The sequence below is a fragment of the Telopea speciosissima genome, chromosome 4 (assembly GCF_018873765.1).
Source record: "Telopea speciosissima isolate NSW1024214 ecotype Mountain lineage chromosome 4, Tspe_v1, whole genome shotgun sequence".
Taxonomy (NCBI): Eukaryota; Viridiplantae; Streptophyta; class Magnoliopsida; order Proteales; family Proteaceae; genus Telopea; species Telopea speciosissima.
In genome coordinates, this window is record NC_057919.1 from 61,781,864 (window position 1) to 61,809,746 (window position 27,883).

At 38.7% G+C, this 27,883-nt stretch overlaps 2 protein-coding genes across 2 annotated transcripts; one reads left to right on the plus strand and one right to left on the minus strand.

Annotated features, from left to right (window-relative positions):
- LOC122658619 (sugar transporter ERD6-like 7) lies at window positions 1-18,236 on the plus strand. The gene is made up of 19 exons (XM_043853643.1): window positions 1-242; window positions 732-794; window positions 955-1,044; window positions 1,163-1,222; window positions 1,361-1,426; window positions 1,545-1,610; window positions 1,767-1,842; window positions 1,998-2,062; window positions 2,154-2,246; window positions 2,348-2,428; window positions 2,928-3,012; window positions 3,631-3,674; window positions 3,758-3,820; window positions 3,914-3,973; window positions 4,058-4,111; window positions 4,221-4,280; window positions 4,379-4,493; window positions 4,673-4,841; window positions 18,207-18,236. The coding sequence occupies exons 1-18, from the start codon at window positions 69-71 to the stop codon at window positions 4,786-4,788; spliced, it is 1,431 nt and encodes a 476-aa protein (XP_043709578.1). The 5' UTR covers window positions 1-68; the 3' UTR covers window positions 4,789-4,841; window positions 18,207-18,236.
- Window positions 16,871-27,562, minus strand: LOC122658616 (conserved oligomeric Golgi complex subunit 8-like). The gene is made up of 12 exons (XM_043853640.1): window positions 27,310-27,562; window positions 27,070-27,222; window positions 25,707-25,855; window positions 24,687-24,764; window positions 24,451-24,544; window positions 24,181-24,255; window positions 23,669-23,965; window positions 18,954-19,021; window positions 18,816-18,870; window positions 18,342-18,480; window positions 17,271-17,455; window positions 16,871-17,175 (listed from the first exon to the last, which is right to left on the minus strand). Exons 1-12 carry the CDS (start codon window positions 27,454-27,456, stop codon window positions 16,894-16,896), a joined length of 1,722 nt encoding a protein of 573 aa, XP_043709575.1. The 5' UTR covers window positions 27,457-27,562; the 3' UTR covers window positions 16,871-16,893.
- Between the last annotated feature and the right edge of the window lie 321 nt (window positions 27,563-27,883).

A 27,883-nucleotide genomic window follows, 5' to 3' on the forward strand; every position in this document is an offset into this window, starting at 1 on the left:
TATGTTTTTTTTTTTGTTTTTGAGATTGATCTGTCTGATTCATTCTCCTCTTTTTTGAGTAGATAGATATGGCCATTGACCACAACATGGAAACTTCTGAGAACAGATTGCAAAAAGAGATAAGAGAGCCTCTAATACAGTATGGAGAAGATGAAGACAGAAAAAGCACCAATGATAGTCATTGGATGGTTTATCTCAGCACATTTGTGGCCGTTGCGGGCTCTTTTGAATTTGGGACTTGTGTAAGTTCTGATCCTTAGATCTCCCTACCTTCAGTTCATCTCACTGAGAAGAAAATATAATACAAAATGTTCAATTCAAATCTGACTAGCAGATGAATTAGTTTTCCATCCTCATTTATTTGAAGATACAGAGCTCCTTATCCTCCTTGCATTGAGATATCATTCAAGACATAAACTTGGACCTACAACCCTATAAATAGTTCTAACCTGCTTTTGTGATGATTGAGCTTGGTTTATACCCTGCTAGTGAACTTAGACAACAATGAACCCCAAGCCACCCACTTGGGTCAAAACCACAATTATAACTGTTGGGGGGGGGGGGGGAATACAAGCTTTAGTCTTAGTGTATTGACTTTGAAACTCTTTGAGTGATCGTATTCTCGTACAAATGCAAAACAGATTACTGACTTTCAACAAGTTCTGTTCCATATCATATTCATCAAATGACAAACTTTGGTAAAACTATTGACACATTTTCCTATTCTTCAGGTAGGTTTTTCATCGCCAGTTGAGGCTGCCCTAAGGAAAGATCTGAATCTATCAATAGCACAGGTTCTTTTACAGATTTATTCAACTGATTTAATTAAGCAGTCATGTACCAAACACACTACCAAGTCGCAATGTATCCTGTGATTACACTGTAAGTACACAAAATTTTCAAAGTCACTGGGACTCAAAACTTTCCAACACCATTTTTACATGTTGCATGCAGTATTCTGTGTTTGGGTCTATCGTGACTTTTGGTGCAATGGTTGGTGCAATCACAAGTGGGACAATTGCTGATTTTATTGGTCGGAAAGGGGTAATCAGATGGAAATTTCAATAAAATTTGTTGCAACAAGCTTTGGCCTGAACAGGACTGTAGCATATTCAAGAAACATAGCCGATCTATTTTCTAAACCATGGTTTTGTGTAAGCAGGCAATGAGAATCTCAGCCGTTTTTTGCATTGCAGGATGGTTTGCTGTCTACTTCGCCGAGGTTTTTGTTTCATTTCCAGTTCTCCACTCTTACTTTGAATGCTGTTGTACTTCCATCTCTACATTACTTTTATTGATATTAATATTATTTCTCAAAATTGTAACACGGTTTCCTTTCCATATCTTGATTCTTATAAAGGGAGCTACATCACTGGATATTGGAAGACTGTCCATGGGATATGGAATGGGAATCTTTTCTTATGTGGTAAACTTCCTAAGATTTTGGATTCTAATGCATTAAGCAAACACTATTGAGAGTCCTGCTTTGGTTGTAGATATTTACTGTATGTCTAATTAAAAGTTTTAACAAAATGGATGAAAAGGTGCCGATTTTCATAGCTGAAATAGCACCCAAAGATCTTCGAGGAGGCTTGACGACGATCAATCAGGTTGCCAACTCAAATTATAAATATACACCTACATGAAATGTTGCAAGAAACACATCGTTTTGAAACACTTATGTCTAATCATCTTCAAGCCTCATACGTATGTCTATAACTGATTAAGGAAGGATCACTTGAACTTACTTTATACTGAATCTGCAGCTTATGATCTGCAGTGGAGTATCTTTTTCCTTCGTTGTAGGCACAGTTGTAACATGGCGAACCTTGGCTCTAATTGGTAAAATTCAGCACTTTACCCTAATTAGATAACCTATTATTATTTAGTTATGTTAAGGACATGGAGATATTGTATTATATTAGTGCAGAAATATTAAATCAAAGAACCTCAAATAGACCTATTGTAGGAAGGACTAACATGTTGTATTGTTGCAGGACTTATCCCATGTTTTACCAATCTTCTGGGCCTCTTATTCATTCCAGAGTCTCCAAGATGGCTAGTAAGAAATTTCAGCGAGTAAAGTTACTTCTACACAATATATGACAAACACTAAAGAGAATGACATAGTTTATATTTGATTTTTGTTGCAGGCAAAGACGGGACACAAGAAAGAATTTCAGGTTGCTCTACAGAAACTTCGTGGCATGGATGCTGATATTTCTCAAGAAGAAGATGAAATTCAAGTTCTTCCCAACTCAAAAAACAATAGCTTTTGAGAACGTAATATAACTTTTACATCAAAGAAATGTGATGACTGATGAGGGACCATATGGGTGCTTTGCAGGAATATATAGACACTCTTGAAAAGCTCCCTAAAGCCAAATTGCTGGATTTGTTCCAAAGAAGATACTCCCGTTCGGTCATGGTAAATGTTTCTTGCAACTCAAATAACTTGGTACTATTAATCCCACAACGATTGTGAGTGAGAAATCTCTCTCCTGATATACCTATGAACACCCTCCTCTCATCAGATCGGTCTTTTGAGATGGAGATTTACATGGTATCAGAGCAGGTTACGTCCTTCCTCCCTTCCAGTTCCATCCGACTCCAACATCCCCTTCCTATATCCGTTCACATGTACGGTGGCTCCGATCCACCTACATGTGAGGGGGAGTGTTAATCTCACATCGATTGTGAATGAGAAATCCCTTTCTTAATATACTTTTGAATACCCTCCTCTCATCAGATCAGTCTTTTGAGATGGAGATTTGCAAGTACTGCATCCTATAATCGGCTGTAGGACGAAACTGATAAAGCTTTCTGTTTATTCTACACGTTGATTTTTAAAAAAAAATTTGGCGTTCATTTCTCTTCCCTTTTTTTTATTATATAACTTTTTGACCAAAAATGATATTGATGAACAGATTGGAGTCGGACTAATGGTCATTCAACAATTTGGGGGAATCAATGGAGTTGTCTTTTACACGAGCCAAATTCTTTCATCTGCAGGTAAAGGGACTTCTTTGAAATGATTCCTGCTAGACAAGGGAATTAAGTAAGTGGCAAAAACAAAACTGTCAGCATTTCACACTTACAGACACTTAATTCTGCTTTTGGTAGACCAGAAATACAGCTTCAAATGAGCCTCTATACTCTTCTGTCTTTCTGGAGTAACTTTTCCAGCTTGATTATATGAAATGTTTACTGGAGAATTCTCGTTGCTACTCATGTTAGGAGAACTTGGTCAAAGGAAGATCAGCTTGTCTGTAGAGGAGAGAAGGTCGTTTTTTGGGATATTGAGTTTGTTCTTTCCCAAAATAGTTCATACTTGATTACAATAACCTTGCTTCGATATCACGTATTGGGAAAAACAAACCCTCTCCCACCTGTGTGCAAATTAATGGATAAACACAGCAACCAAGTCTGTGCAAAGCTAATAAGGCAGATAATCATTAATGGACATACAAGTATTCTCTAGAAAAGATAACCTTCTGGAGTGCTGTCTTCTAGAGAATGTATCAAAAAAGGAAATTCTGAAATGCATTTTTTATTTTCTTTCTTTTGATAATGTACAGGTTGAAGTAACAAAAACATACTAATTGCCATTGAATCTGTCTGTAATCTTAGGATTTTCTGCCAAAGTCGGAACTATATGTTTTGCTTTTCTTCAGGTATTCAGCTCTCTTTTCCCTCAATGTCCTTAAAATTGAACATCTTTCTCCATGGAATTGATTTAGACAATCTTATTTTGCAGGTTATAATAACTATATTCAATGCACTCTTAATGGACAAGGCTGGAAGAAGACCCCTTCTATTGGTAGGAAGTGATGGACAATGAATTGGGAAAACATCTTTTATTGCACAAAGTCCTTTTAATGAATATGAGGTGTTGTTTTGTTTCATTTTTTAGATTTCTACTTCAGGGTTGGTCTTAAGCTGTTTACTAATTGGGATGTCCTTCTATCTGAAGGTAGTTGTCACCTATGAATCCTGATATTCTTCCTGTCTTTTGGTTTTCGAGAGTCTTATGCCTAGAGATGCTTTTGTGAATTAGGTCCACGAATTGGCACCCACAGTAGTTTCTCCACTTGCTGTAACTGGAATACTGGTATGGTAATGTGGGAAGTCTCTAGTTAAAAATACTGATATTATTTCTTCCATCAGAACTCAATTCTTTTAATCTTTTTTCTGGGTTTTAATTTGTTCAATGAGCTTAGGCATACATAGGATTTTTCTCAATTGGAATGGGAGCAGTTCCTTGGGTTATGATGTCCGAGGTAATTTTAACATTTGTCATCAAAATCATTATTCATGTCTACACTATTTCTATACATTTGATCATATGCCTCATCAGCCAACTCTGCTTTGAATGCAGGTATTTCCTCTAAATATTAAAGGAGCGGGTGGAAGCCTGGCAACATTGGTGAACTGGATTGGAGCATGGACAATTTCTTTTACTTTTAACTTTCTTATACAATGGAGTTCTTATGGTAAAGACTAGTCATGAGTTTATATTTCTAGTGTGGGAGAGAAACTGAGAGATTAAAAGCAGAATTATTATTGCCTTGTCTAACTTGGTTTTCTATTTTAGAACCTCTGTGATGTGTTACTACAACATTAATCCCTTGTAACAGTAGTTGTTGGGCTTACATGTTTGTGTGATTTTCAGGTACCTTCTTCCTCTATGCAGCAAGTAATGCAATAAGTATCCTGTTTATAGTCATGTTTCTGCCTGAAACAAAGGGGCGAACCCTGGAACAACTTCAAGCTGCCATTAATGCCTAGAAAATGGACAAACCTTGAAAGAAAAAGAGCTGGAGTTTGCTTGAGAAGCAGTTGTAACTTTTTTTTGCTTGAGAAGCAGTTGTACTACTATCTCTTTCACTCACTGTTTTCTTTTCTTTTTTGATAAATCGATTCACTGTTTAGAGCCAGCCCAAGAAAAACAGTCACAGCCACTGTTCATCCCAACTTTTCCCATCTGAATTAAGTTATAAGAACCCCACATCTTCCAATTCCACATTTCCCCACCAATGCACTATTGTGATCTGCTTTGCTTCCAGTGCTAGACTACTGCTACTGTCTCCTCACCTCAATCTAGTTCCCACTTCCATCTCTCAAACGACCTAGAAGGTCAGTCTTTCTAACTTATCTTCTTCTTTTCAAAGCTTTATGAACTGGCAATTGCATTGAATTTGATGGAGTTGCTTATTATACTTCTTGTTTGTAAATCCTTCAATGAAATGTGGGATTAATTAAATCTCTCTCTCTCTCTCTCTCTCTCTCTCTCTGATGATCCTGTTTTCATCTTCATAGATATCATATTACACCATTACCATTTTCACAGAATCTTACCCATATTGTTGTTTTGGAACAAGATTTTATTGTGGTAATTAGAACTGAGCTTGAATTAGAGAGGCTTTAAAGCATATAATATTACTTCTCTGTGTTCGAAAATATAGGATATGATGTTGTTGTTTCATAGTGAAAGTATTATCCTTTTTGGTCCTCAAATTTTTCTTTTATATTTATTGGTGATGGTCCCCATGCTGCCAACATGGGTAAGAATGCGCACGGCACACCAATGGGTGTTTTGAAAAAAGTATCATTCATATGTAACCCACATTTTCAAAGTAGATGAGAGAAAACAATAAAAAAAAAAACTCATTTGAGAGAGGAACTGCACGGTCGTGTATAAGAGGTATATGTCAGATTAAAGTGTTTTAATCTAAACTGTCCAAAGATAAAGTAATGGTAGATACTTCTCCTATACGATTACCTTTTCAGTTACTTTTTCAAAATGCGTGCAAAAGACTTTTGTATTTATCAACATGATTAAAAAAAACAATGGTTAAAAAAACAAAAATGAAACAACTTCCTTTTGTTTCATTCTCTGCAACTTCCGTTTTTCAATACGTTCTCTTAAGAGGCTGTGATGGCTTTAAGAGGTGCGAAAGGAATAGCTCAAACCAAAAGAAAACCTTCCAAAAAACCAAGAAGTCAAACGACAACCAGGAGCCCAGACCAAACTTTTTCCTCAAAATTGCATTTTGGTGGCAATTCCGCAGCAAAATCAGTTGTAACTTGCAGATCTTAGGCTCGATTATAAGGTCTAAAAAACCCAACAAATGAGGGGAGGGGAGGGGTCTCTTCCCCAGATCTATGTCCACATTGGGTGCACTGCAGAGGATTTTTATATGGGTTTTGCCGTTGGGTTGGGAGAGAATTTGAAATTAAAAAAAAAAAGAATATGTGGTGAGGTCAAACTGAGTTTGAAATGAGACACCCAAAAGACAAACAGTAATAGTGATTCCCCTCCCGTAAAAATGAGTAAACTCTTGTAAAAAATAACGATACAATTTTTTTTTCTTAAATACAACGGGAGAGATTATTGAGAGGGGAATTCTTAAGAACCTTCGTCCCTGTTTTTTTACACTTCACAGAGACGTAATGTTCCTCTTATTCCCCTCTGTGTTTCTAGTAATCCAATTATGTTTCTCCTCTCTCTTTCTCCAAGTTTTTTATTTTATCAAAAAAATAGTGAAAACAATTCAGGAATAACAGCGATTCACTATTCAGTAATCCAATCATGTTTCTCTTCTCTCCTTCTTCAGTTTTTTCTTAAAGCCATCACAGCCTCTTAAGAGAACGTTTTTGAAAAAAAGGGAATTGCAGTGAACGAAACAAAAGGAAGTCGTTTCGGGTTTTTTTTTAATCATTGTTTTTTTTTAATCATGTTGATAAATACAAAAGTCTTTTACACGTATTTGAAAAAGTAACTGAAAGGTAATCGTACAGGAGAAGTATCTACCGTTACTTTATCCTTGGACAGTTCAGATTAAAACACTTTAATTTGACGGTTACTAAAAACCAGTGTAAAAGATTCCTCTTATACACGACCGTGCATGAAACTTTTCCCCAATTTTTTATGTGAAAAATATTGGACCGAGATTCTCTACACTCATAGAGAAGGGAATGTCCACACATCTAAGGACATTTAACCCTTTGAAATAGTATGGGGAAGGGTAATGATGACATGGAAGTCCAATCACATTGTTGTTGGTTTTCTCTTTCATTCAAATACAAGCTGGTTGAAACCTGTTTGTACCCTATTTCGGTCAAGAAGCGCGAGCAAGTATGGCTGGGTGTAGAGCAACAAAAGTTTTAGGGGGCCAGAAAGAATTATTTTGGGCCACAGTGGAACGGTTCATTTGGGCTAAGATAAGGAAGTTGTTGAGATTTGGCCGAGGTACTTTCGGTCGGTCTTCACAAGCCTAACACACTTAGGACAGTTCTAATCCATAAAGAATGGAAGTTACAACTACCGGTGGAGAACATGGGGTTTTTCCAGTTATAGAACCGTTCAAATATAAATAAAGGATTTGAAGGAGGCAGAAGGACCTTTCGGTAAATCAAAACACCATAATCTTTTTATCTTTATCTTAGGAAGTAGAAGTAATTTAGTGTAATCTTAGTTTGTAATTTTCCATCAATTTCTTGAGGAGAGTACATCTGATATTTTCAATCGTTCGAAAGAGTGATTCCGTTGGAAAATTGTTAGTGTAAACACCAACTAAAACACGAAAAGTAACAAAAACAGAGCAAGATGACACAGAGATTTAATGTGGTTCACACACCAGTATAGTGTGCTACGTCCACCAGCGAAGGCGAAGCTGTTTCACTATGTAAATTGGAGAAAGTTACAATGGAGAACCCTCAAGAACATCCAAAACGGTGTTGTTGCTCTCTCCCTGAAACCCTAAAACGAAAAAGCCCAAATCTCACTACTTTACAATAAAGCGGGTAAAGATTATAAATACTCCTCCATCGGATCGGGTCGATCCATCGTGTCGGGTCGTACCGTACCGTGGGGGGCTTTGCTCCCGCACCCCCAACGAGATCAGTGACAGGCCCAAGCCCTCCGCTACCGTCACAAATCTCAAAAAAAGTTCCATTCAGGTCGCCATCAAAAAATGTCGGAGTGGGTAATTCTTCCAAACAGGTCCAAGAATTCGAGACGTACATAACAAAAACAATTGATAATGTTTTTTTGTTTCATCCCTTTGAAGATCTGTTTCTCTTGAACAATTGTCATAAAAAAGCCCTTGGATCTACCTAGGTGGGAGGTTGATCCATAGTTTCCTGAAAGAAGTCAGATCATCATCTTCGATTTTCTCTAGGTCTTAGTGACTCTGGCACGCTCACGCATTCAACATTTGATTCGTGACCGAAGATAGAGGAAACAAAACTTTAAATCTTTAAATTTGAATATTTCCTCCATTGTTTTCTCATGGCCCACTGATAGGCCTTGAAGCATAATCTTTTTATTTAAAATTCCAATTAACCTAATTTCAATGTCATTGATTCTCTTTTTCTAAAATTAGAAGGGTGGCACCTAAACCTTAAGTCTACAAATATGGGTTTTTCCTTTGTTGTTTCCTCTTGGGCCACTCATAGCCCTCAATGCAAAATCTTTTCATCCAGAAGTCCAATTGACCTGATTTCAGTGTCATTGGTTCTCGCTTTTAAAGAAAAAATGACCATGGTCTGGAGTGTCAAATGTAAGATTGTCCCTCTTTATTTATTCAGTGATTTTAATCACAACACTTCAATCAGAACAACATTTTTGATTGACCTAATGCACTTTGGGTTTCGCTTTGTTTTCAAACTTGAAAACCCTTTGTGTTGGAATATATATAAATTAAAGGGAAGCAGTTTTCTGTCCGGGAGTGTGGCCTATGCCAGCACTCCCATGTGTCTATCTCTCTCCTCCTTAAAACAAGGGGGCAGAGGTGTCTTTTCAAATGGGGAGGAGAGAGATAGACTCATGGGAGTGTTGGCATAGGCCACACTCCTAGACAGAGAACTTTCTTCCTAAATTGAAATATATGATTCCAAATATTAGAGGGATTGTCGTTTCCTAATAGACACCTAAATGACCAATGGGTGTGTCTACTGGAAGACTTGTTTGAATGGTTAACAAACAAGTCTTGTGGGAAAAGACATGGTTTGTGGGCATATCCTTTTGAGACATCTCTTGAAGTGCCTTTTCTTCTCCTATATAAAGAGAAGAGATGTTTTGTCCATTTTTCTAACATTTAAGACGATCTCATTTTGGTTTTGGCTTTCTCACTTCTTTGTTTGTATCCAATTGAGTGCAACTATCCGTCCCTTAGTAGCTTAGTGAGTGAAATGCATCACTACTAGATAGCTTCATGTTTGGAATATTGTTTTATCTTGGAGACTGATTCATAAGGACCCGGTTTAAACCATAGGGGCATCTATAGTCTTAAGGAGAGTGAGTTTTGTCGCGACTCTGCCCCACTGTTTCCTTAAGTTTCTTTAAGATTTTCAAAATCACGACGCGTTATATGGTGCTTGAGATTGTCGTCATCGACCTTAGTTTGTCTCCAATTAAGATAAGCAATCTATCCCCCTTAATTTAAGTGTAATTTGGATAATTATTTTCAACGCTTTGCTTGAGATAGGGAAGACAACGTGACCTCTTTATTGTCTCTTGAGACTAGTCTTTGGTCACAACTTAAGTACCACTCATGAAAAGCTTTTGCTTGCCTGAGATAGGGAAGGGAATGTGGCATCCTTACTGTCTCTCGAGACCGGTCCTTAGCAGCTTGGGTGTCATTCGTGTATACCAGTTTTGTTGCTTGAGATAGGGAAGACAATGTGACCTCCTTAGTGCCTCATAAGACCAGTCCTTGGCCAACTTGAGTGCCATTCTTGGACACCTAAGTAGGCTCTCCACTTGAAGCATGATTTTAAAAAAAATGGTCAAATTAGTGCTATGGTTTCTCTTCTCCAACGTGGCTCCAAGACTCCTTCTTTGACCCTGGCATCCATTGTAGTGGATATAGCTCATATGTTTACGATTTTTAAATCATGTATTGTCTCTCACATTCTTAGATATGTGAATGCCTTTGTAGACTCTCTAGTTAGGAAGACCCTGTCTATGTTGTGTATGATTGTCCTGACACAAGCAACAAGAACTATTAGTCTCTAGAAAACCTGCTAATTTATCTTTTGTGGCAATACCACCATTCAACAATTTCCACAGGAACAATTGGAACTTTAGGTGAATTTTGAATTTCCGTATCAATCTCCACGTGCATAGCCTTAATAGACTCACCAGTCCCTACCGTCTAGCAGACCATCATCTGTAAAAGAGACCAACCATTCACAATACTATTCCAACACCAAGATCCCTTTTTAGATTTAAAATCGAACATTAAGGGATTAGAAGTTGGAAAATACTTTGGTTTCAGAATTTTGCTCCATAAGGTATCCGAATCTTTAAGAAGCCTCCATCCATGCCTAAGAAGGAGAGAAGTGTTATATATTGAACTTGCCCTAAAACCCAAACCTTCGAAAACACGAGGCTTACACATTCGGGACCAAGAGATTAAAGCAAGTTTATGTTTTCCCAAAGGCTCAGCCCTTCAAAATCGAGCATTAATCGAATCCAATTGGGAACAAACAGACTTAGGAAAGCAAAAGTAGGCCATTGGATAAGTTGGCATGGAACAGAAAACAGATTTAATGAGGATGGATATACCAGCTTGAGACAAAAGAGAGGCTTTCCAAGTAGCAAGTTTATTATGGACCTTATGTACAATTGGGGAGAAAAACTTCGTGGATGAACAAGATATAAAAAGGGGGCACCTAAGTATGAGGATGAAGATGACATTTCCTTCATTCCTAGAATCTGACACAGTTGAGAATGAAGCCTACTAGGAGCATTCTTACTAAAATTGACTTCACTCTTGGAGTAGTTTATACAAAAACCAAATAAGTCCTCAAAGAGGTGAACAATAGCTAAAATGGTATTAATATCTTCAATAGTAGTACAACAAAATAGAGATGTATCGTTTGCAAACATAAATGAGAGATTTCCAGGGTTGAGCGGGCAATTTTGATACCTTTAAAAAGGTTTAGATCTCTATATACAAATAACAAACATGACAATCTTTCCATTGCAATAATGAATAAGTAAGGACTTAATGGGCATCCTTGTCAGATACCCCATAAGGATTCAAAGAAACCAAAAGCACTTCCTTTGAGCTTAATTGAGTAACTGACTGAGGAAATGATATAGCTCACTAAATCACACAAATGAGTAGAGAAACCCAATAACTCAAAAATGGATTGAATATAACTCCATTCTAAACTATCATATGATTTGGACATATCCATTTAATGGCCACTCAACCCCATTTGTCACGCCCCTATTCCAGACAAGGAATATAATATAATATAAAGGGTGATTAGGACGACGCGTGTCATCCTACTAAACCGCCTGGATCACTGACACAGTGTCCCAACACACAGCCATAACCAATATTAACACAATATAATATCAGAATGTGAAAAAAGGGAATATTACATTCCAAAGATCAGTAGTATTGCGGAAGCGTATAGAATCAAATAGTTACAAGATGTTCAAAGGCTAGATGATAAATACAGTAGTTAGTTATATTTTCAATGACCATCTAATAACTATCAAAAGGGTATAACAGTATATGTTTAAACACGAGCCTAAGCCCCAAAAGTAAATCAAAAAGGGACCAAGTCCCGAATATCCTCACGGCCCTTAGGCGCAATCATCACAAGGACACCCATCGCCATGTTCCTCGAACACAGCTTCCGGCTCCCCTTCACCAATCTCATCGTATCCCGAGGGCTGAACTCCAAGTCCCGCGAGATACCCGTCACTTGCATTATAATCTAAAAAGTGTGCGTACGAGGGGGTTAGCTTCACTGAGCTAGTGAGGGGATGGGGATGCACAAACACGCAATTCACATAGTCCAATGCATGCACATGTTAATTTTATTTTTCCACCTAACAAACAACTAAGTCAGAGGTATATGCTATTGTGACAACTCAGAAGACAATGTGGGTCACTTATCTTATCACCACAATGAATTTTCAATTGTCACCAGGGAGCCTACGCCAATCGAAGCCTCCAAGATCACTCAGTGGCAGACCCCAATAACCAATACTACCATGACTGGCCTCTCTCCCCTCCACAGAATCCAATGTACTGATTACCCAACACCTAAACCCCTGTTGGTAAGGGTCGTAGCATAAGGGTACAAAATCCTAACCGCAGATATACTACATGCAAGTCCTATCGTCCCGAGAGGTAATCCGGACGCATCAACTTTTCATATGGTTTAGTGTCCGGTTACCAGCACGGCACGGTGCATACAGTTCAACATGACATTCAACATAATTACTTCATAAAAATATATATAGTATTCGGGGTTCCGGCACCGGCACCCACCGGCACTGTAACCCATCAAAGTAAAGCATCTCCAATCAACATCATAACAATCATATATATATAAATATACAATATGCGCAAGCATGCTTAATAATTTATAATGATGACATAATATACCATGCAATAATAATATCAAGCCCAAACAGCCAAACCCACTCACCGTATATGTTATGTCTCAAGTTATGGGTTGCCGTTGGGGTTAAGTAGCACGTTGCAAGAAAGGAGAAATATAACCTAATGAAAAAGTGAGAACATGGTTAATTATGTAAAAGGGGAGAATCCCCAAAAGATACCTCATAATTTAGCTAAGTTTAAGGTTTCAGAGACAGGGTGATTTTATGGGTGGTCTCATGCCCAAAACCTGAATCCACACGTAAATCCTAGCTAACCAAGGGCTCAGGAAGGTCTCTGCCCAATGTGGTTTTATGGGTAGTTTGTCTCAGAACATGAAACCACACCTAAAATCGACTTTAACAGAGCTTTCTCAGGAGAGTGGTTTCAAGGTGGTTTCTCGTAGGTACTGAAACCATATGCAAAACCACACACCTGCAGAACCAAAAATGGAAAGGTTTCTCATCAGGGGTTCCTTCCCCAAGGGGTTTGAGGGTAAGGAGGCTTCAAGAAAGCTTCCTCCTAAGTTCAGTAGGTCCATGTAATCTCAAGAACTCAAGAGGGAAAGCAATGAGAATCCTATTTTAGGGCATAATAGGGTAGAAACCCTAAGTCTTTCAATTGGAGAGAGATTGTGAGCTTTAAGACTAGCCATAGAGTGAAATAGCTCCACCATAATCACAGCTAAGGGTTTCAATCGATTTTTGAGTTCTAAGACAAACCCTAGACTGATTCTCTCTCATTTCTCCAAATTCCAAATCAAAATAAAAGAAGGGAGAAAGCTTCAATGGCTTACCTACCCTAAGGTAGAAGCTCCACGTTGAGGCTCCAAGAAGTGGGGTCTCAAACCTCCCACTAAGCTGCTCCACCCTTTTCCCTCCTTTTCTCCTTCCTCTTTACTCCTCCACGTTTAGGGTAGATGAGAATGATGAATGAGGAGTAAATGTTCTCTCTCCCTCTTGGACTTATTTATAACAAGTGGGTATTGGGTACCTCAAGTCAAATGTGTCATGAGGGCTTAATGGGTTGACCCATTAGTTCTATTTGGGTAAGAGAAAGGAATACTCAACCTTGGGTCAAATAGAGTTAGATGGACCCTTAAGTTAAATTACCACTTAAGCCCAATGGCCCTCATAAGCTAATGGGCCTGCCCACTAGTTATAATTAGGAAAGAACCTAATTAAGAGATGAGCTCACATGATATGGGTATAATTGCTCTCCACATGTTTCCCCAAGGCAAGTGGGACCCATAAGTAAATTATTTTTCCACTCAACTAAAATAGCCCCGGCGGTTCAACCTTGGCCCGTACTTCGAGGTCACCGCGGGAAAGGGTAAATAAGCAATTTAAGGGCTAGAACTTACACTTCTAGTGTCATGGTTTATCACCCATGACCCCAAATAGCTTCGCCACCGCAATGCCCAGCTCATCACTGAACGAAATATCCAACCGAGGTGACGGTCCAGGGTACTCCCTCCTAAACTCCTCGCTTCCCGGGCTGGTACTTGGAGGATAGTCAACAAAGTCGCCGTCAACGAACTTTTCCCACTGGCGGTTGAGGAACCTTTCCTCTACAAGTAAGCCCGTACTGTGATCAATGATTTTGTAGCTAGATTTGACCATCATAGAGAACAGGTCGCCAGCATACATGGCAGCGGTATCTACACGTCACGAGAAAAAAATAATATTTAATTGCATTCCGGGATGCGGGTATAACACCATTTCCCTTACAATGCTTCATATAGTACATAATCTCTTTAGCAATGATTACATTATCAGATATTTGCCTACTCTTGACAAAAGCTAATTGGAAAGGAGAAATGAAACGTAGTAAAAAATTTTGCAATCGACGGACCCTAAGTTTGGATATAATCTTATGAGAGAGTGCATAATCTAATGGGTATGAACTCATCTGGAGAGGTAGCACCTTTTTTTTTTGACTTGAGAGTAATCAAAGTATGATTTGTGCCACAAGTTACAGAGATTGATATGAAGAAGAGTTGCACAAAATTCAAAACATCCAAACTCACCATAACCCAACAGTTTTGATAAAAAAAAAATTAGCTGGGACTCCACTGTAGTCAGAAGTCTTGAAGGATCCCAAGCTAAACATTTTTGTCTCGCACCTCCTCTAAAGAGGGTAAGGCAATGAGTGAGTCATTATCATTAGGACTAAAAAAAAACTCTCAATGAAATCTGGATGAAGAGGATTTGAGGTGCAATGGATGGACTGGAGATGAGAAGAGAAGACTTTGGCTATCTCTGCCACATCAGTGACAATGTGGTAGAATTTTGTATTTCGATCTCCCTGAGAAATATAATTATGCAGGGAATTTTGAAACTAAAATGTTTCCTCAACCGCAACTAACAAATGGAGATTGGATGAAACCTCCAAAATTCGGTTCAAACCCTCAGGCGAAGGGGTGAGTTGCTCTAGATGGTGCAAACGCTTAATGAGATGTTGCTTAAGAGAAGATGACCAAAAACGTCCTTATTCCATTTTCGCAAACAAAACATCAGACTCTTAGTTTTATTGAAAAGATCAAGATCCAGATTAATAGACCACTTTGAGACACAGAAAAGGTTGAAAACTAGGATGGTGGCACCATGCAACTTGGAAGTGAAATAATTTCCTCACATTCCTAATTCCTAGTAGCCGTATTTGTTGCTAAAATTATAGGATGGTGATATGACTTTAAAGCTGAAGCAAATGAGAGTAACAATTCATCCCAGATTGTCAACCAAACAGGATAGGTAAAGCATCTATCAATTTTTTTTTTTCTTTGATTACAATTCAAAGGCTTTTGCTTATTAGACCAAGTAAATTTTACCCCCAGGATGAGGAGCTTGTAGACGTCAAAAGTGTGCAACAAATTTTTTAGACCTAGAGCAGCAGGGCTATTAACATTACTATCCTCCCCTCCAAATTTATCTATAGGTTACAGGGATTGGTTAAAGTCACCAATAATTAACCGAAAGAGGCACAAATGAAGGCTTGAAACTCACTCATATCCCAAAAAAATAGAGAGCAAAGAAGCGAGAAAATGTAAGGATGTTGGTAGGCCTGGACGAAACTTTGCTGCTACCGGGTTGCAGGAATGTTCCTGCTAACCGGTTCACTGCCAAAGAAATGGAATAAAAAAGGGTATTTTGGTAAATACCAAAATCCATGAGGGTATTTGTGAACCCTAGGAGAAAGTGAATTATTCCATTTCTTTGGCTGTGAACCCAGGTAGTAGCCAAAATTCTTTCCGGTAGGTCTAAGAGTGGAGCCAGAGACACACCATAATCCTACTAAACTTCTGAAGGAACCTAGTACGTACATGCTTCTCATCCAGACATCTTAACTTCGTCTCGTACAAAAAGATGAAATACGTTGAAATATTGGAGCGTAAAGCTATTCTAGTTTGAGGGGACTCAAGTCCACGAACATTCCAACTGAGAATTATCATATTACATAACTGAGTAAGCACCCAAAGCCTACAAAACACAACAAGGGAAACAGAGAAGAGACTAGAGGAATCCACCAAAAAAGATCGCAAAGGAAACGACATATTAGAAAATAGAGCAGATCGAGGTGAAAGAAGAGAAAGAAACCCAGAGGGGTATCGGCTTTGGTACAGCACCCTGTCCACGTTACACGGACAGCACCAGACACAGCGAGACATGCAAAGACCGCCTTACCCCTGCTCGGGCAAGGGACAGACAGGGTGCTGCACAGGAGCCTTTTCGTAATAAACTACACAGGTCACTGGTCAAAATAAAAATCAATCTGCAATAGTAGCACCAACAATGAATAACAATGTATGAAAAGTTAGACACAGTGATAGCAATAACCTTATTTTTTAAACTTCTCATCTCTCTACAATACTCTTCCCCACCCCCCACCCCCCACCCCCATACCCACAACCAAAACAAAGAAAAAAATCCTACGTCTCATCAAGGTTTTAAACTTGGAATCAGGGATAGAATCAGTTATCGGCCAAAATCAATCCCAACAACCCAAGAATCGGCTCCTCAGATCTGAAAACTTGCGATTCGGTTCCAAATCCTAGAATCGGTCACTCGTCCAGAATCAAGATCAATCACAGACTATTCGATTCTGATGTTATAAACAGTATTGCATTACTTGGCAGCTGTGTCAGTAAAAGAGATTTAACATTCCAAGTTACCAAAAGCATTCGTAGCTTCTTTTTTTTTGGGGGTTGAAAACATTTCTATTTCTATTGTTGGCAATTGGATGAGAATTTGGTCATGCAAGCATGGACTTAAGATGGTCAGCCCCAACTGGCCATATCCCTACAAGTACCTAATTCCAAATAAAACCAGAGAATGTGTTTCAGCACCTCCAATCCACAGGGTTGTTACCACTTTAAGGCTTTAGCAAACTACTCCATTCTCGTGTATAAGTTCCTGTTTCCCATGTTTTCTTTTTCCTTTGGACCAGATACATCATACCTCCATGAATTCAGTACAAGCATTTATACAGAACTTCCAACAGTCTCTGTGGTAGTGTCATCCGAACCATCTTTTCCCGTCTGCTCAGCTTCATGTACAACTCCATTGTCCACTGCAGGGATATCTTCACCATTCTCAGCAACATATTTTTCCCCCACATGCTCAACCTGGTTGGATAGTTCTCTGGCAGGAGCGACTGCCAATAGCCGGCTTACTCCATCAAATAAACTCTTTGATTCCGTAATCAAAGCAGCTCCACCGGGATAACAGCGACCAAAACAAGTTGCACAATGTGGATAGACAACCTAGAAATGTAGTGTTTCAAAGAAACAGGCTGACAATCACTATCGATAATTAAGTACAGGTTGCAAACAAACCTCAGTCTCAGTTTGGATCTTACCTCAATAAATGCTCGGCAGAGTGAGAGAAAAAGAATAGACTCATTCTCTCTAAGCATCTTAGTTGCATTGAACCTCAACAAGGAGTCAGAAACAGCTTGTAATCCCTTTAAAAGTTCTTGCGCCAGCATATGTTTCAAGCTCAATGGGGCACAGGGCCGTAATTCATTCATAGCTGCTGAGACACCTGCAACCAACAAGGAAAGAGAACACGAGTGAGATAGGGATGTTCTCAAGTGGGTTACAAGCAACATCTTTCGGTGAGAAAAGCCAACCAAGCATTATGGTTGTACATCAAAATATTTCTTCCGACTCTCCATGTAAAACAAATGCATGAAAAGATCCTGAAATTATAGTTTTGGTGATTGCTGTTCCTGTTATCCGTTAACCGATTAGACAATAAGTCATGTACCATCAAACCCACCAAATTGGTGAGGTTTGGAAATTCACACCATAACAATGAAGGTTCACCATTGTCTGTTTTACGCATCAGCAGCTAAGATTGAAAAATTCAAGATCAAACAAGACTAATTCACTCTGTAATAATTAGAAAACCACCAGACTTGCAACAGCTCAAGCCACAAAGCTTCTTCTCAGTTTCTCTAAAAATTGAGTTTAAAAAATACTAGGAATTGTAAACAAAATAATTATCAAGAAATAATTGTTTTTTAAGAGATACTTGAATTAAGATGTCACTAGAGGTAGCACCAATGCATGAAAGGAACTCTTGCAAACCAACTTTTGGAAACTATCTTACAAGACATCAACAACAATTCAGCCTTATCCCAACTAAATGAGGTCGGTTATATCTTACAAGACATCGATGGTTGCTTATAGAAAAGATTTTCACAATGTTATGAGGTAGGATTCCAGCTTGATCCAGGCTCAATTTCAAGTAGAAGAATGAAAACTGGTAGTCAATGGCATATCAAATAAAGATTTTAATCTTTTAAAACTTTGCTATGCACCCACTTTCTTAAAATGAAAATTAAAGGATATCAGAATGAAAAGAACTAATCTGAATCCTGATCCAAGAAAGAATTTCATAGAGAAGACAAATTAACCAGACATACCATTAACAAACACCGCAAGAGGTGGATGTTCCATTAAATAAGAAGATGGAGTCACATCTTCCTGACTGTCCTCAGTTACACCATTGGTTGAGAATCCAACAGCTGGTAATGGGACCCAACGATGTGAATCCAGGACTATCTGATAGAGAACAATGGCAGTTGTAATAGTTTAAAATTATAAAACAGTTCACAACAATTTGATTCAGTCATTCAGCAAAACAGTAATATTGACAATGCTGATATTGAGAGCAGCAATAATAATAACAGCTGCAAATTATAAACCACTCAAAAAGGGAAATAGGTTGTTCTTTTCAATGAAACATGTCAACCTAATCCCCATTTTCTGAAATGAATTCAATTTTCAGACGATAAGAACATTATTCCCAAGAAAAAAAGTTTCTGTAAACCAAAAACATTTTTTTTCTATATGGTAATACAATACAAAAATTAATTTTATGCTACTATTTCGCAGACCTGGAAGTCTTCAACTGCTGTACTCATGTTCTTTGAGAATAAGTTGAGCACTGCACTGTGAAACAGCCAAATAAAGTTAGCTAAAATGTTGGAATGCTGGAGGTTGTAGTAAAAAGGAGAAATTAAAGGTTTGTTTACCCTTCAAAAAGCAATGGAAGCAAGCCCCTAAAATCCAGTCCAACCAAACCAAGACCCACAGCACAATACTGTCAAGGGCAGATAAGAAAAAGAGGGGCATTAATTTCAGCAGACACTCCACAGATGATATTACAGACACCCTTTTTTTATTCATCAGAGAAACAGTAACCCTCATTCAGTTTAAGATTAAGCATACATTTTTTGGGGGGGAGTGGGGTGGGGGGGGGGTTGGCATACATTGAGATTACCACAAGGTACAATTATGAAAAAAAAATAAAAGCACGTACATCATCATACTCAGATACTAACTGGAGACATTGGCTATAGGAAATTTGTTGGTGTTGGGCAACTGCATCATGGGTGTCATTGTTGGCAACCCGTGTGGCAGTGTTCGGTGGTATATTGGAGGTGTCTGGGTGATGCACATGTGTTGTGGCGGCTCTGGCAGTGACAGACAGACTGCCACATTGATGTACACTGATAGTGGATCAGACAGAGAGCCGTGTAACACATGGCAGCAAAGTCAACAGTGTGACAAACACACTCACACTACAGTGCGGTGACAAATGTGATGGTTCAATGACTCGTTCTATAGTTCACTTCTTTGGTTCTATATGATTCGGCTCAACTCAATTGATTTGGATTGATTCAGTTTTGATTCAATCTGGTTAAAGAATGATTTCATGTTTCACGTGGGGTCTCAGTTCAGTAACCAATAGGTAAAAGCCGCGGTCAGTAATTTATTTGAAGTGGAATGATGAAGTCATGGGTGATATCAGCAAGCACATAGACAGCAGCATTAAAGTTCCCAATTTCATGATATCAACAATCACTAAGGCTGATTTTTGGCACAGAACTAAATCTACACGTGGACTGAACTCTCTAAACATGTATAGTGTATATTTCAGCAGCTTATATAAGCAGCAAATAGGAAAGGGAGTTCTAGAATAAGGAGTACAGTTGCTAATGTGATTTGGACTCTTGAGAATCCTAAATAAAAAGGGAAACAACCCACTGTATGCGTGGATTCCAAAAGGAAAGAAGTAAACCAAAGTTGGACTCTTGGGGTTCGGTTATGACTTTGCCATGTTTAGCCTTGCTATGTTTGCCATTGGTTGTACAGAAGTTCAGATAAGTCAGGATTTTCTCTACCTCACACGATTTCAGCAAGGAATACTTGAATGTTTCTAAATTCATGCTATAATAAGGAGGAGCTCTAGGATTCCTTGCATGGATTCTCTCTAATAGAGATAATTCTTGCGGCTCAAGACACAACCGAAAAAGGAAAATCTTAATTTCTCTCTGTCACTTGAGCATATTGACAGCTTGGTTGCCGATCTGTTGCTTATTTAAAAGAACTTCCTTGCGGGCAAAAACTGAGATCTCTCCTTTGCAGAATTTTTGAGAAAGTAAGTATGTGTGAATAGGTGCTGCTACAATTGTTTCTATTTTCATCAGAAAGAGATGAAGAAGAGTGGTCGAGCAGAGGAAAAAAAAAAGGAGAAAGTGCAGATTTGGGTTCCGTTCTTTGGGCTGCTATGAAGCTTCAAGTCGTTTATTAGTTGATGCTGCATTTCAATGGTTATATATCGTTGCCTATAGAGACAGAGATCTGAGAGGATAGAATGCTGACATGGTGCACATCAGATTAAGAGAAGTTGCTGCCATTGTGTTTTGAAGAAAAGAAGAACATCAATAGAAGGAAGGTATTGCTGTTCTTCAATACCTGAATCAAGTTTCTGGTCTGAAATTTTGAAGGATGGCTGCAATCATGGTGTATGAGAAGGTGCTGACTTGAATATAGTTGCTGCTACGGTTCAAGTACCACTGCTGTCCATTATTGTTGCAAATTGCAATCAAATAGAGGTTCTTATATCTGATGCAAGGAGCAGAGATCAGATTGAAGGAGAAACATCAGAACTGAAAGAGAAAAGCAAATTTGACAGTTCAGGAGAGTTGCTGCTGAAATAGGATCTTCTACGGAATATTGAGGATGATTTAAGAAGAGATATGGTATTGCAGAGATTTTTTAATGGCTGTTGCTACCATGTGTTTTGAAAAGAAGAAATCCGAGAGAGTTGCTATGCAACTGTGGATTGAAGATTGTTTTGCATGATGCTGTTTTGACTACTACTTCTGTACATATGGTGATTTTTTTTTATATACGTTGATGATTGAAGCACACTCAAGTTGACTTCTACGCATTGAGGGAGCAGTCGTCATGGGATTACACAGGTTGAGGTAATCCATATTCGCAAGTCCCTATTTTTGTTTGTCTAGTGTTTGATTAATGCTGATAAAGCTAGACCATTGATTTATTGGGAGGATTAGTAATTTTCTGATTTATATTGTTAGCCTAGCAAGTTTGGACTTGTCTAGGTGTTGGAGATTGTTGTCCTAGCCTTTATGTCATCAAGGGTTGAAGCAGGAGAGGGTGCTCCTGGGTTGTTGCTGCAACTGAAACATACCATTCGGGATTGTTGCCTTTGCACTTTGTAGGCAAGTGTTGAACTAGGATAAGGTGTTCATGAGCTGTAGCTTGCATTTAAAAATCACTGGTGTGAGTAAACGCTGAGGTCAGTTAGACCATTACTTTGTGGATGTAGGCACACTGCCTAACCACGTTATAGCCTGTGTTCTTGTGATTTGCATTATTATTGTGGATATTGGAGTGCTATGGTGATGACATCGTGACAGGATGGGTGTGCTTCTCCCGGTTGGCATGACCAATTGTAGTTGCGAGGCAAGAGGGCATGCGAAATTGTAGACTGATAAATTGGGTGATGTAGGACAAAACATGAAGAAAAAGAGGCCAAAACACTGCTCACATGAACAGTGTCACAGACCCTTATTTTGCCTTGGTGAGAATATTATTAGAAGATTCTGTGGGGCCCAAGATCAAATTGCATAGTGCTTTGTGCGTGGAGATTTAGAAGTCTAGTTTAATTTCGAATTTTAGATTTAGAAAGTTGGCTTAAGTTACTATTTTTAATTAGACTTAGTTTCTATTTTGAACCTTGCAACTTAGAGTTTCTAATTTAGTAACCCAAGTCTCAGCCTCATAAGGGACTTTCTAATTTTTAGTTTCTGTTTTGGAGCTCAATCCTTGGGCCTTTATATATTGTAACCTGCCACCCCACGTTTTTATGAATTAATGAAGTTGCTTAGGTTGTTTTGTGCAAGTTTTGATTATCCTGTTGTGAGGATGAAAGGCAAGGAGCCTGGCTGGTGAGACCCAAAACCCCTAGGGCTGAGAGAGCCGAATCTCCTTATCCCTTTTCCCTTCTTCTCCTATCTTCCCTTCTTATCCCAATCGATTCCCTTGTGTTGCTGTTATATTGTGATCACTGCAACTGCTGTGAAGATCCTTGAAGGCTCCAATCATCTCCAATCAATTCCAGAGGCTGCTGTGGCTATTACCCATCGATTGAAGACTGCTGCTACTCCCTGTGATCTGATTTAGTGCTGCAGCTTCTGTGTCTCATATCTACACATCCAGTGATCAGAACAAGCTAAGAATTGGAGGAGTTCTTCACTGCTGTTGGGGATCCACTCGATCCCAATTCCAGCCCCTGCCGTTGGCTGGATTGCTCTGCAGGCCATCACCTTCTAATTCTGAGTCCTACCTTCTATTTTCATTCCCATCTAATAACTCCACTTCTGTCTATCAGAATTACATCAAAATTGCTGCAGAGCTTTCTCTCATCAAGGCCTACACGCAATCCTCATTGGAGCCCAAACACAGTGCTGGTTTGTGGGCTCTCTTAACCTTCTAATTTGGTGTTGCTTCTATATCTTCCAACTCCACCATTAGAATTGAGTGAAATTTTCAGCAGTGCTTCCCCTCCATATAAGCTTCAATCGATCCAAGTTTGGTTGCATTCCCATGGCTGGTTTGGTTTGAAACCCTAACCTTCTAATTCTGCCCTTGTTTCTATTTTGTTTTTGTGGATTATTTGGGAAATTGGGACTAGTATTCTAGTTTTACATTATTGGGTGCCCCAGCCAGTTGAGGTTTGTGCCAGTGCGTATCAGTGTTTGTGGTTGTGCAACTAGGTGTGTGCTAGTTGTGAGTGCCGTTACGTCAGCGTCGCTAAATACAGTGCATCAGTGCTTGGAAAATAAAGGGTGTGTAGCAAAGAGTGTCGGGAATAATTTTGGCAAGAATTTTTTAAGACATTGATTCTCTTCCCCCCCCCCCCCCCCGCGCCTTCCTCTCAGTGTCAATCTAGGAATCTCAGTTGGGTTGTGTGTCTAAGTTTGTAGATACCAGTATGCAGGAGTTTGTCTTGAATCCAATGCATCAAGATAGAAAGGGACCTCCAAGTATCATGTTTCACTGTAATGTAATAGTTTACTTCAGTCTGGCCCACCTTTCTTAATTAAACTGTCACATTCTCCAAGAAACCCAGCCATGCGTTTTTTTCTTAATAATTACATACAAGATGGGTTGACCCATTTGACCCAATGGTCAAATCATTAAACCTGGAACATGGTGCTTAGACCAGTCAATGACTTACTCCAGGTTTAATAACTCCCCAGATTGCATACACAATGAAGGATACTACATGCAACAAATTGTCACATAGTCAGGTAAACAATGAGTTCACCTTTTCACAAATCATCTCACAAGAAAAAATCCTACATGACGTAAAGAAGCAAAGGCAAGCAAACATTAAGCCACAGAGATAAGACTTCAATGGAGACATTCTCACCATACACTGGTCCAGTATGTTTGACAAAGATCCGCCATCAGTAATCTTGGGCAACAGGGTCTTTAAAGTTCTAAGATGTGAGGTAATTTGATGCATAGCCCAACTATAAAGAAGCCCGCCATCATAGTTTTCTTCACTTTCAGATTTATCATCAGAAAATAAAGCTCTGTATTGATTAACTGCATTTAAGAGATGCATCCGATGACAATTCACCATTCCTTTCAAGTACTCGTAGACATTTCTCTGGTCCAGGTCATCAAGAATTCCAGCAAGCCATGCTTCTCTGCATCTCAAAAACTGTTCCAATGCAAGAACCTTGTCAGAAAGAAAGAAGAAAAATGAACATGCTCAGAGTTGCATAAGAACATTGTCAGCATGAAGAACATCAGACATCATCATCATCAGCTAACTTTGAGTAATTTGACTGTCCGGTATAGCTAGTCAGAACTATAAACTAAGAAACCAAAACAGGCAAAGCCGAAATATGTGTAGCAATCACACATAAACCATACCTGAAGGCGCAGTTCCGACTCACTAAATACTCCTATACGCCGTAAATACCCAACAATACGAAGACATTCCGGCAACTGCAAAATTTCAACCCAGTATACCAATGAATGTTGTTTTGCCGGAGCTAAACATATCCAAAACAATGGACTCTGCTTGAGAACATGTACACCCCATTTAAGTCAACTTTTGATAATCCATTTAAGTTGGAATAGAAAACAGAAAGTAATTTCCTCACATCCATATATTTTTTTATCCATGGCTGCCAAAGGTACCTCAATATTCGATCGAAGTTTTTGCAGAAGCTGGGAAAGAAGAGCTTGGGTTGTCTGTCTAACTTCTGCTGCTAATGCTTGAATGGCAGGTATCCTAACAAAGAGAGAGGAGGAAAAAATAAAACAGAACAAGATGAAAAGAAGCCACTGTTAGCTACTTTTATGAGATTTAAACTTCAAAGCCATAATTAGTCTTAGTTCAAAATAAATAAATAAAATGATAAAGTGAAACTCACTTTGGATGCATTGTTGACAGTTTGCAAACAAAGGCTTCTAAGTCAAGAGCTTCATCATAATTTCCATTCCTTACACATCTGTGGGAAGAAGGACCTTAGAGGCGTTTCTAAGCAATGATCCTAGAGACAAATATGGAGTGTCATACAGAAATTGGAGAAATATTATTTGCCACCAACAAAAGCAAAAAACACTAAATTACAGTGATATCAACCAACCAATCACTCAATAACCCAAAAGGTGCCTATTCAGATTCTCATCCAAAAAGTCTTTGAAGAATGCTGTTCTGATGATAATGTAGGACAAATTTTTTTTCTTTTTCTCACTGAACCTAGTCATTGATTCTAAGATACCAGGAGGTCCTAATTTTATTTTATCGAAGTACCCATGTCAGATGCAACAGGACAAGGAGATCATAGAGGCATCTTTTTTTATCCTCCAAATTTATCACCTTTTTTTCTTTTTTGAGTTTGAATTGTGTGCGTACACACCCAATTGGCATAAAATACCACCTCATAGTTTGTACAACACCCAACCAGTACATCCATGGATTTCTTAATGCAATGTGTGTGTGTGTGTGTGTGTGTGTGTGTGTTTTCCTGGTGGATGAATGTTCTCATGAACATTCTTTTGTTGCTAACTGTTTTCAATCCTTGGATACCAAAAACGAACACAGATTATCTACTTTCCAAATCTTGGAAATTTTTATTTTTCCTCAGCTGTTATTTATAGCCCATAATATGTACCCTATTGTTGATTCCATTTAAGCCTAGTCCAAGCATGCAAGGCTTTACCATATAAAAGATTCAACTCTTAGACACATACTGGAACAGCGCCCACTATCATACACATCTTAATATCAATCATTAATCTCCAAGAACTTTCCTATTCATTCCAGAAGATCAAGGTTGTTGATCCCTACAGTAAAAACTTTACAAAAGCTAAGAACTATTGGGGATCCATAACATATTGGCCAGTTATTGAGTTAAGAAATTATTAAAAGTATGTAACCAAACACATACGTGTCCATAAGCTGGGGAATTTCAAGCAAGTCAAGCAAAGTATTATGATTGGCTAGCAATGTTTGATTCAGCTTTCTCTTCTCCAAAACATGCTGTGCAGAGTCAATGAACTCAGTGCAACCTGTTGTGAGTTTCGGAATATCAGTTATCTGCAAAAAAATGGATAACAAAAGAACCTCAGTTTCCTAAGTCTGTTGGACTAGAATGGATAATATAATATTAGCAAAACAAAGTAGATATCCAATCATATGAATAAATGCATATACTTCAGAAAAGACTAGGTACCAATTTATAAGCAAACAACCCCTAAATAACTAACATATCAATAACTGTTCATAGACAAAGCTTGCACATAACATTAAAAAAAAATCTCCAAATAACATGAAGAGTTAAGGAGGCAGCCATTCTTATTAATACTCAACTCGATTCAAAAAATCCTTATCCCAACTACTTTGGTTTACTACTGCTCTACTGTTCCACTCTTTCTAGAGCCACCTCTTCAGTTAAAAATCTTATGTAGTAGTCTCTTGTCACAACCTTGACCACATCCTTCTTGGCCTTTCCTTGTCCTTTTAGAGCCTTCAACTTGCACCATATCATTCCAGCCAGTTCAAGTCATTTCTCTTTACTACAGATGACAAAACCATTTTATTCAACTTTCCCTCATCTACTGACCTATCGGTGCTACCCCTAAGTTCAAGAAAAAGCATCCTTAGATAATTCATCGTTCTGTTCTGATAACATACCCAACTGAAGATACTCCTCTAGCATACACATTCTCTCTATGCAAGGCAATGTGGATTGCCAGCTGTCTGTTCCATTTATTCGAAAACAAGGCAGCAGTATGCTAATATGGAAACATAAAATAAGTAAGAGAACAAATGATTTTCCACCAGAAATATTCGAGCTATTAACACAATGAGTTTCAATCCAAACTTTGAGGTATGTTACTCCATCAGAAGCTAAATATCAGTCTTGCAATAAACTGAAGTATCAAGTCTGGAGAAAAGTCAGTATTGTTGTAATGTAGATGTAGAATTGTTGAATTATCCTAGAACCATCTCTAGCACTTTATTCAATATGTGTTGAAGGTGATGGTTGGACGCTGTAAACATTAAAACTGCAGATTCCCTTTTGCTGCTCAGGTCAGGCACGCATCCATCCAAATCTAGCTCATCCACCGAAGGTAAAAACAATTCAACAGCAGTGGGGAGAGAGGAAATTATGAAAGTATCTCATAATGAATGGCACCCAATTGTGGATAAGATGCATTTATCACATAATGAATTGCACAAATTATGGATAAGAAGCAGTTATCTCATAACAAGTTAAAACAAGGAAACAAGTGAATCAAAGAAAATACCAGCAATTCAAGATGTATGTCAACTGCAGTGACTTCCTCCCTAATTGAGAGCAATGCATCAGCGGCAGCAATAAAGGCACGGTAATTCCCAACCGCCACCTCTTGCATTTGCCGCCGAATACGCTCGGCATCCACACGAAGAAGCTCCGGTTCCTGAAATCAGTACAAAAACAATCTTATACAATTATGTAGCTTTCCAGAGAAATCAACGAAACATGAACGACTGTTAAGAAGAAATACCTTGTGGAGGCGATCAAGAGTGAAAGAGAGGAGTTCTGAAACGTAGGGTTGCTGAGAGACAGAAGCCAGGGGAAGAAGGGCTGCAACCATCGTTGCCTCTTCTGGATTCTCAGATTCCATGGACATCTTCAATGATTCGAGCCTCATACAACGCTCAAATTTCACTGAGACACAGATCAAAATAGATCAATGCAAACGGATAGAATGATGATTGAGAATGCGGACAAGACGAGAAATGATTGGAATCCGGAAGGAATGGCGGAACTGTTTGAAATCCAGGTTTTTCCGTCAGGGCGAGTCAATTGCAATATAAGATCCTGATTGGCAGAAATGTATTGTTTCAGACTTTCAGTCTTAAAACATTTTAAGAACAGGGGAAATAGAACTACAGCCCCTGAATTGGCCTCTTGGGGGTAAAAAGAAATCTTCTTTTTCAAGGTGAATGCAAAGTCACGAAGAATCGTAGAAGTAGAACCCGAGTTAAGAAATCGAACTGCAGCCCCTGAATTTCCTGAAACCTGACTCAAATAGCTCTGAAACTTCAGAGTTCGAGTCGCCTAGGGCTGCTGGATTC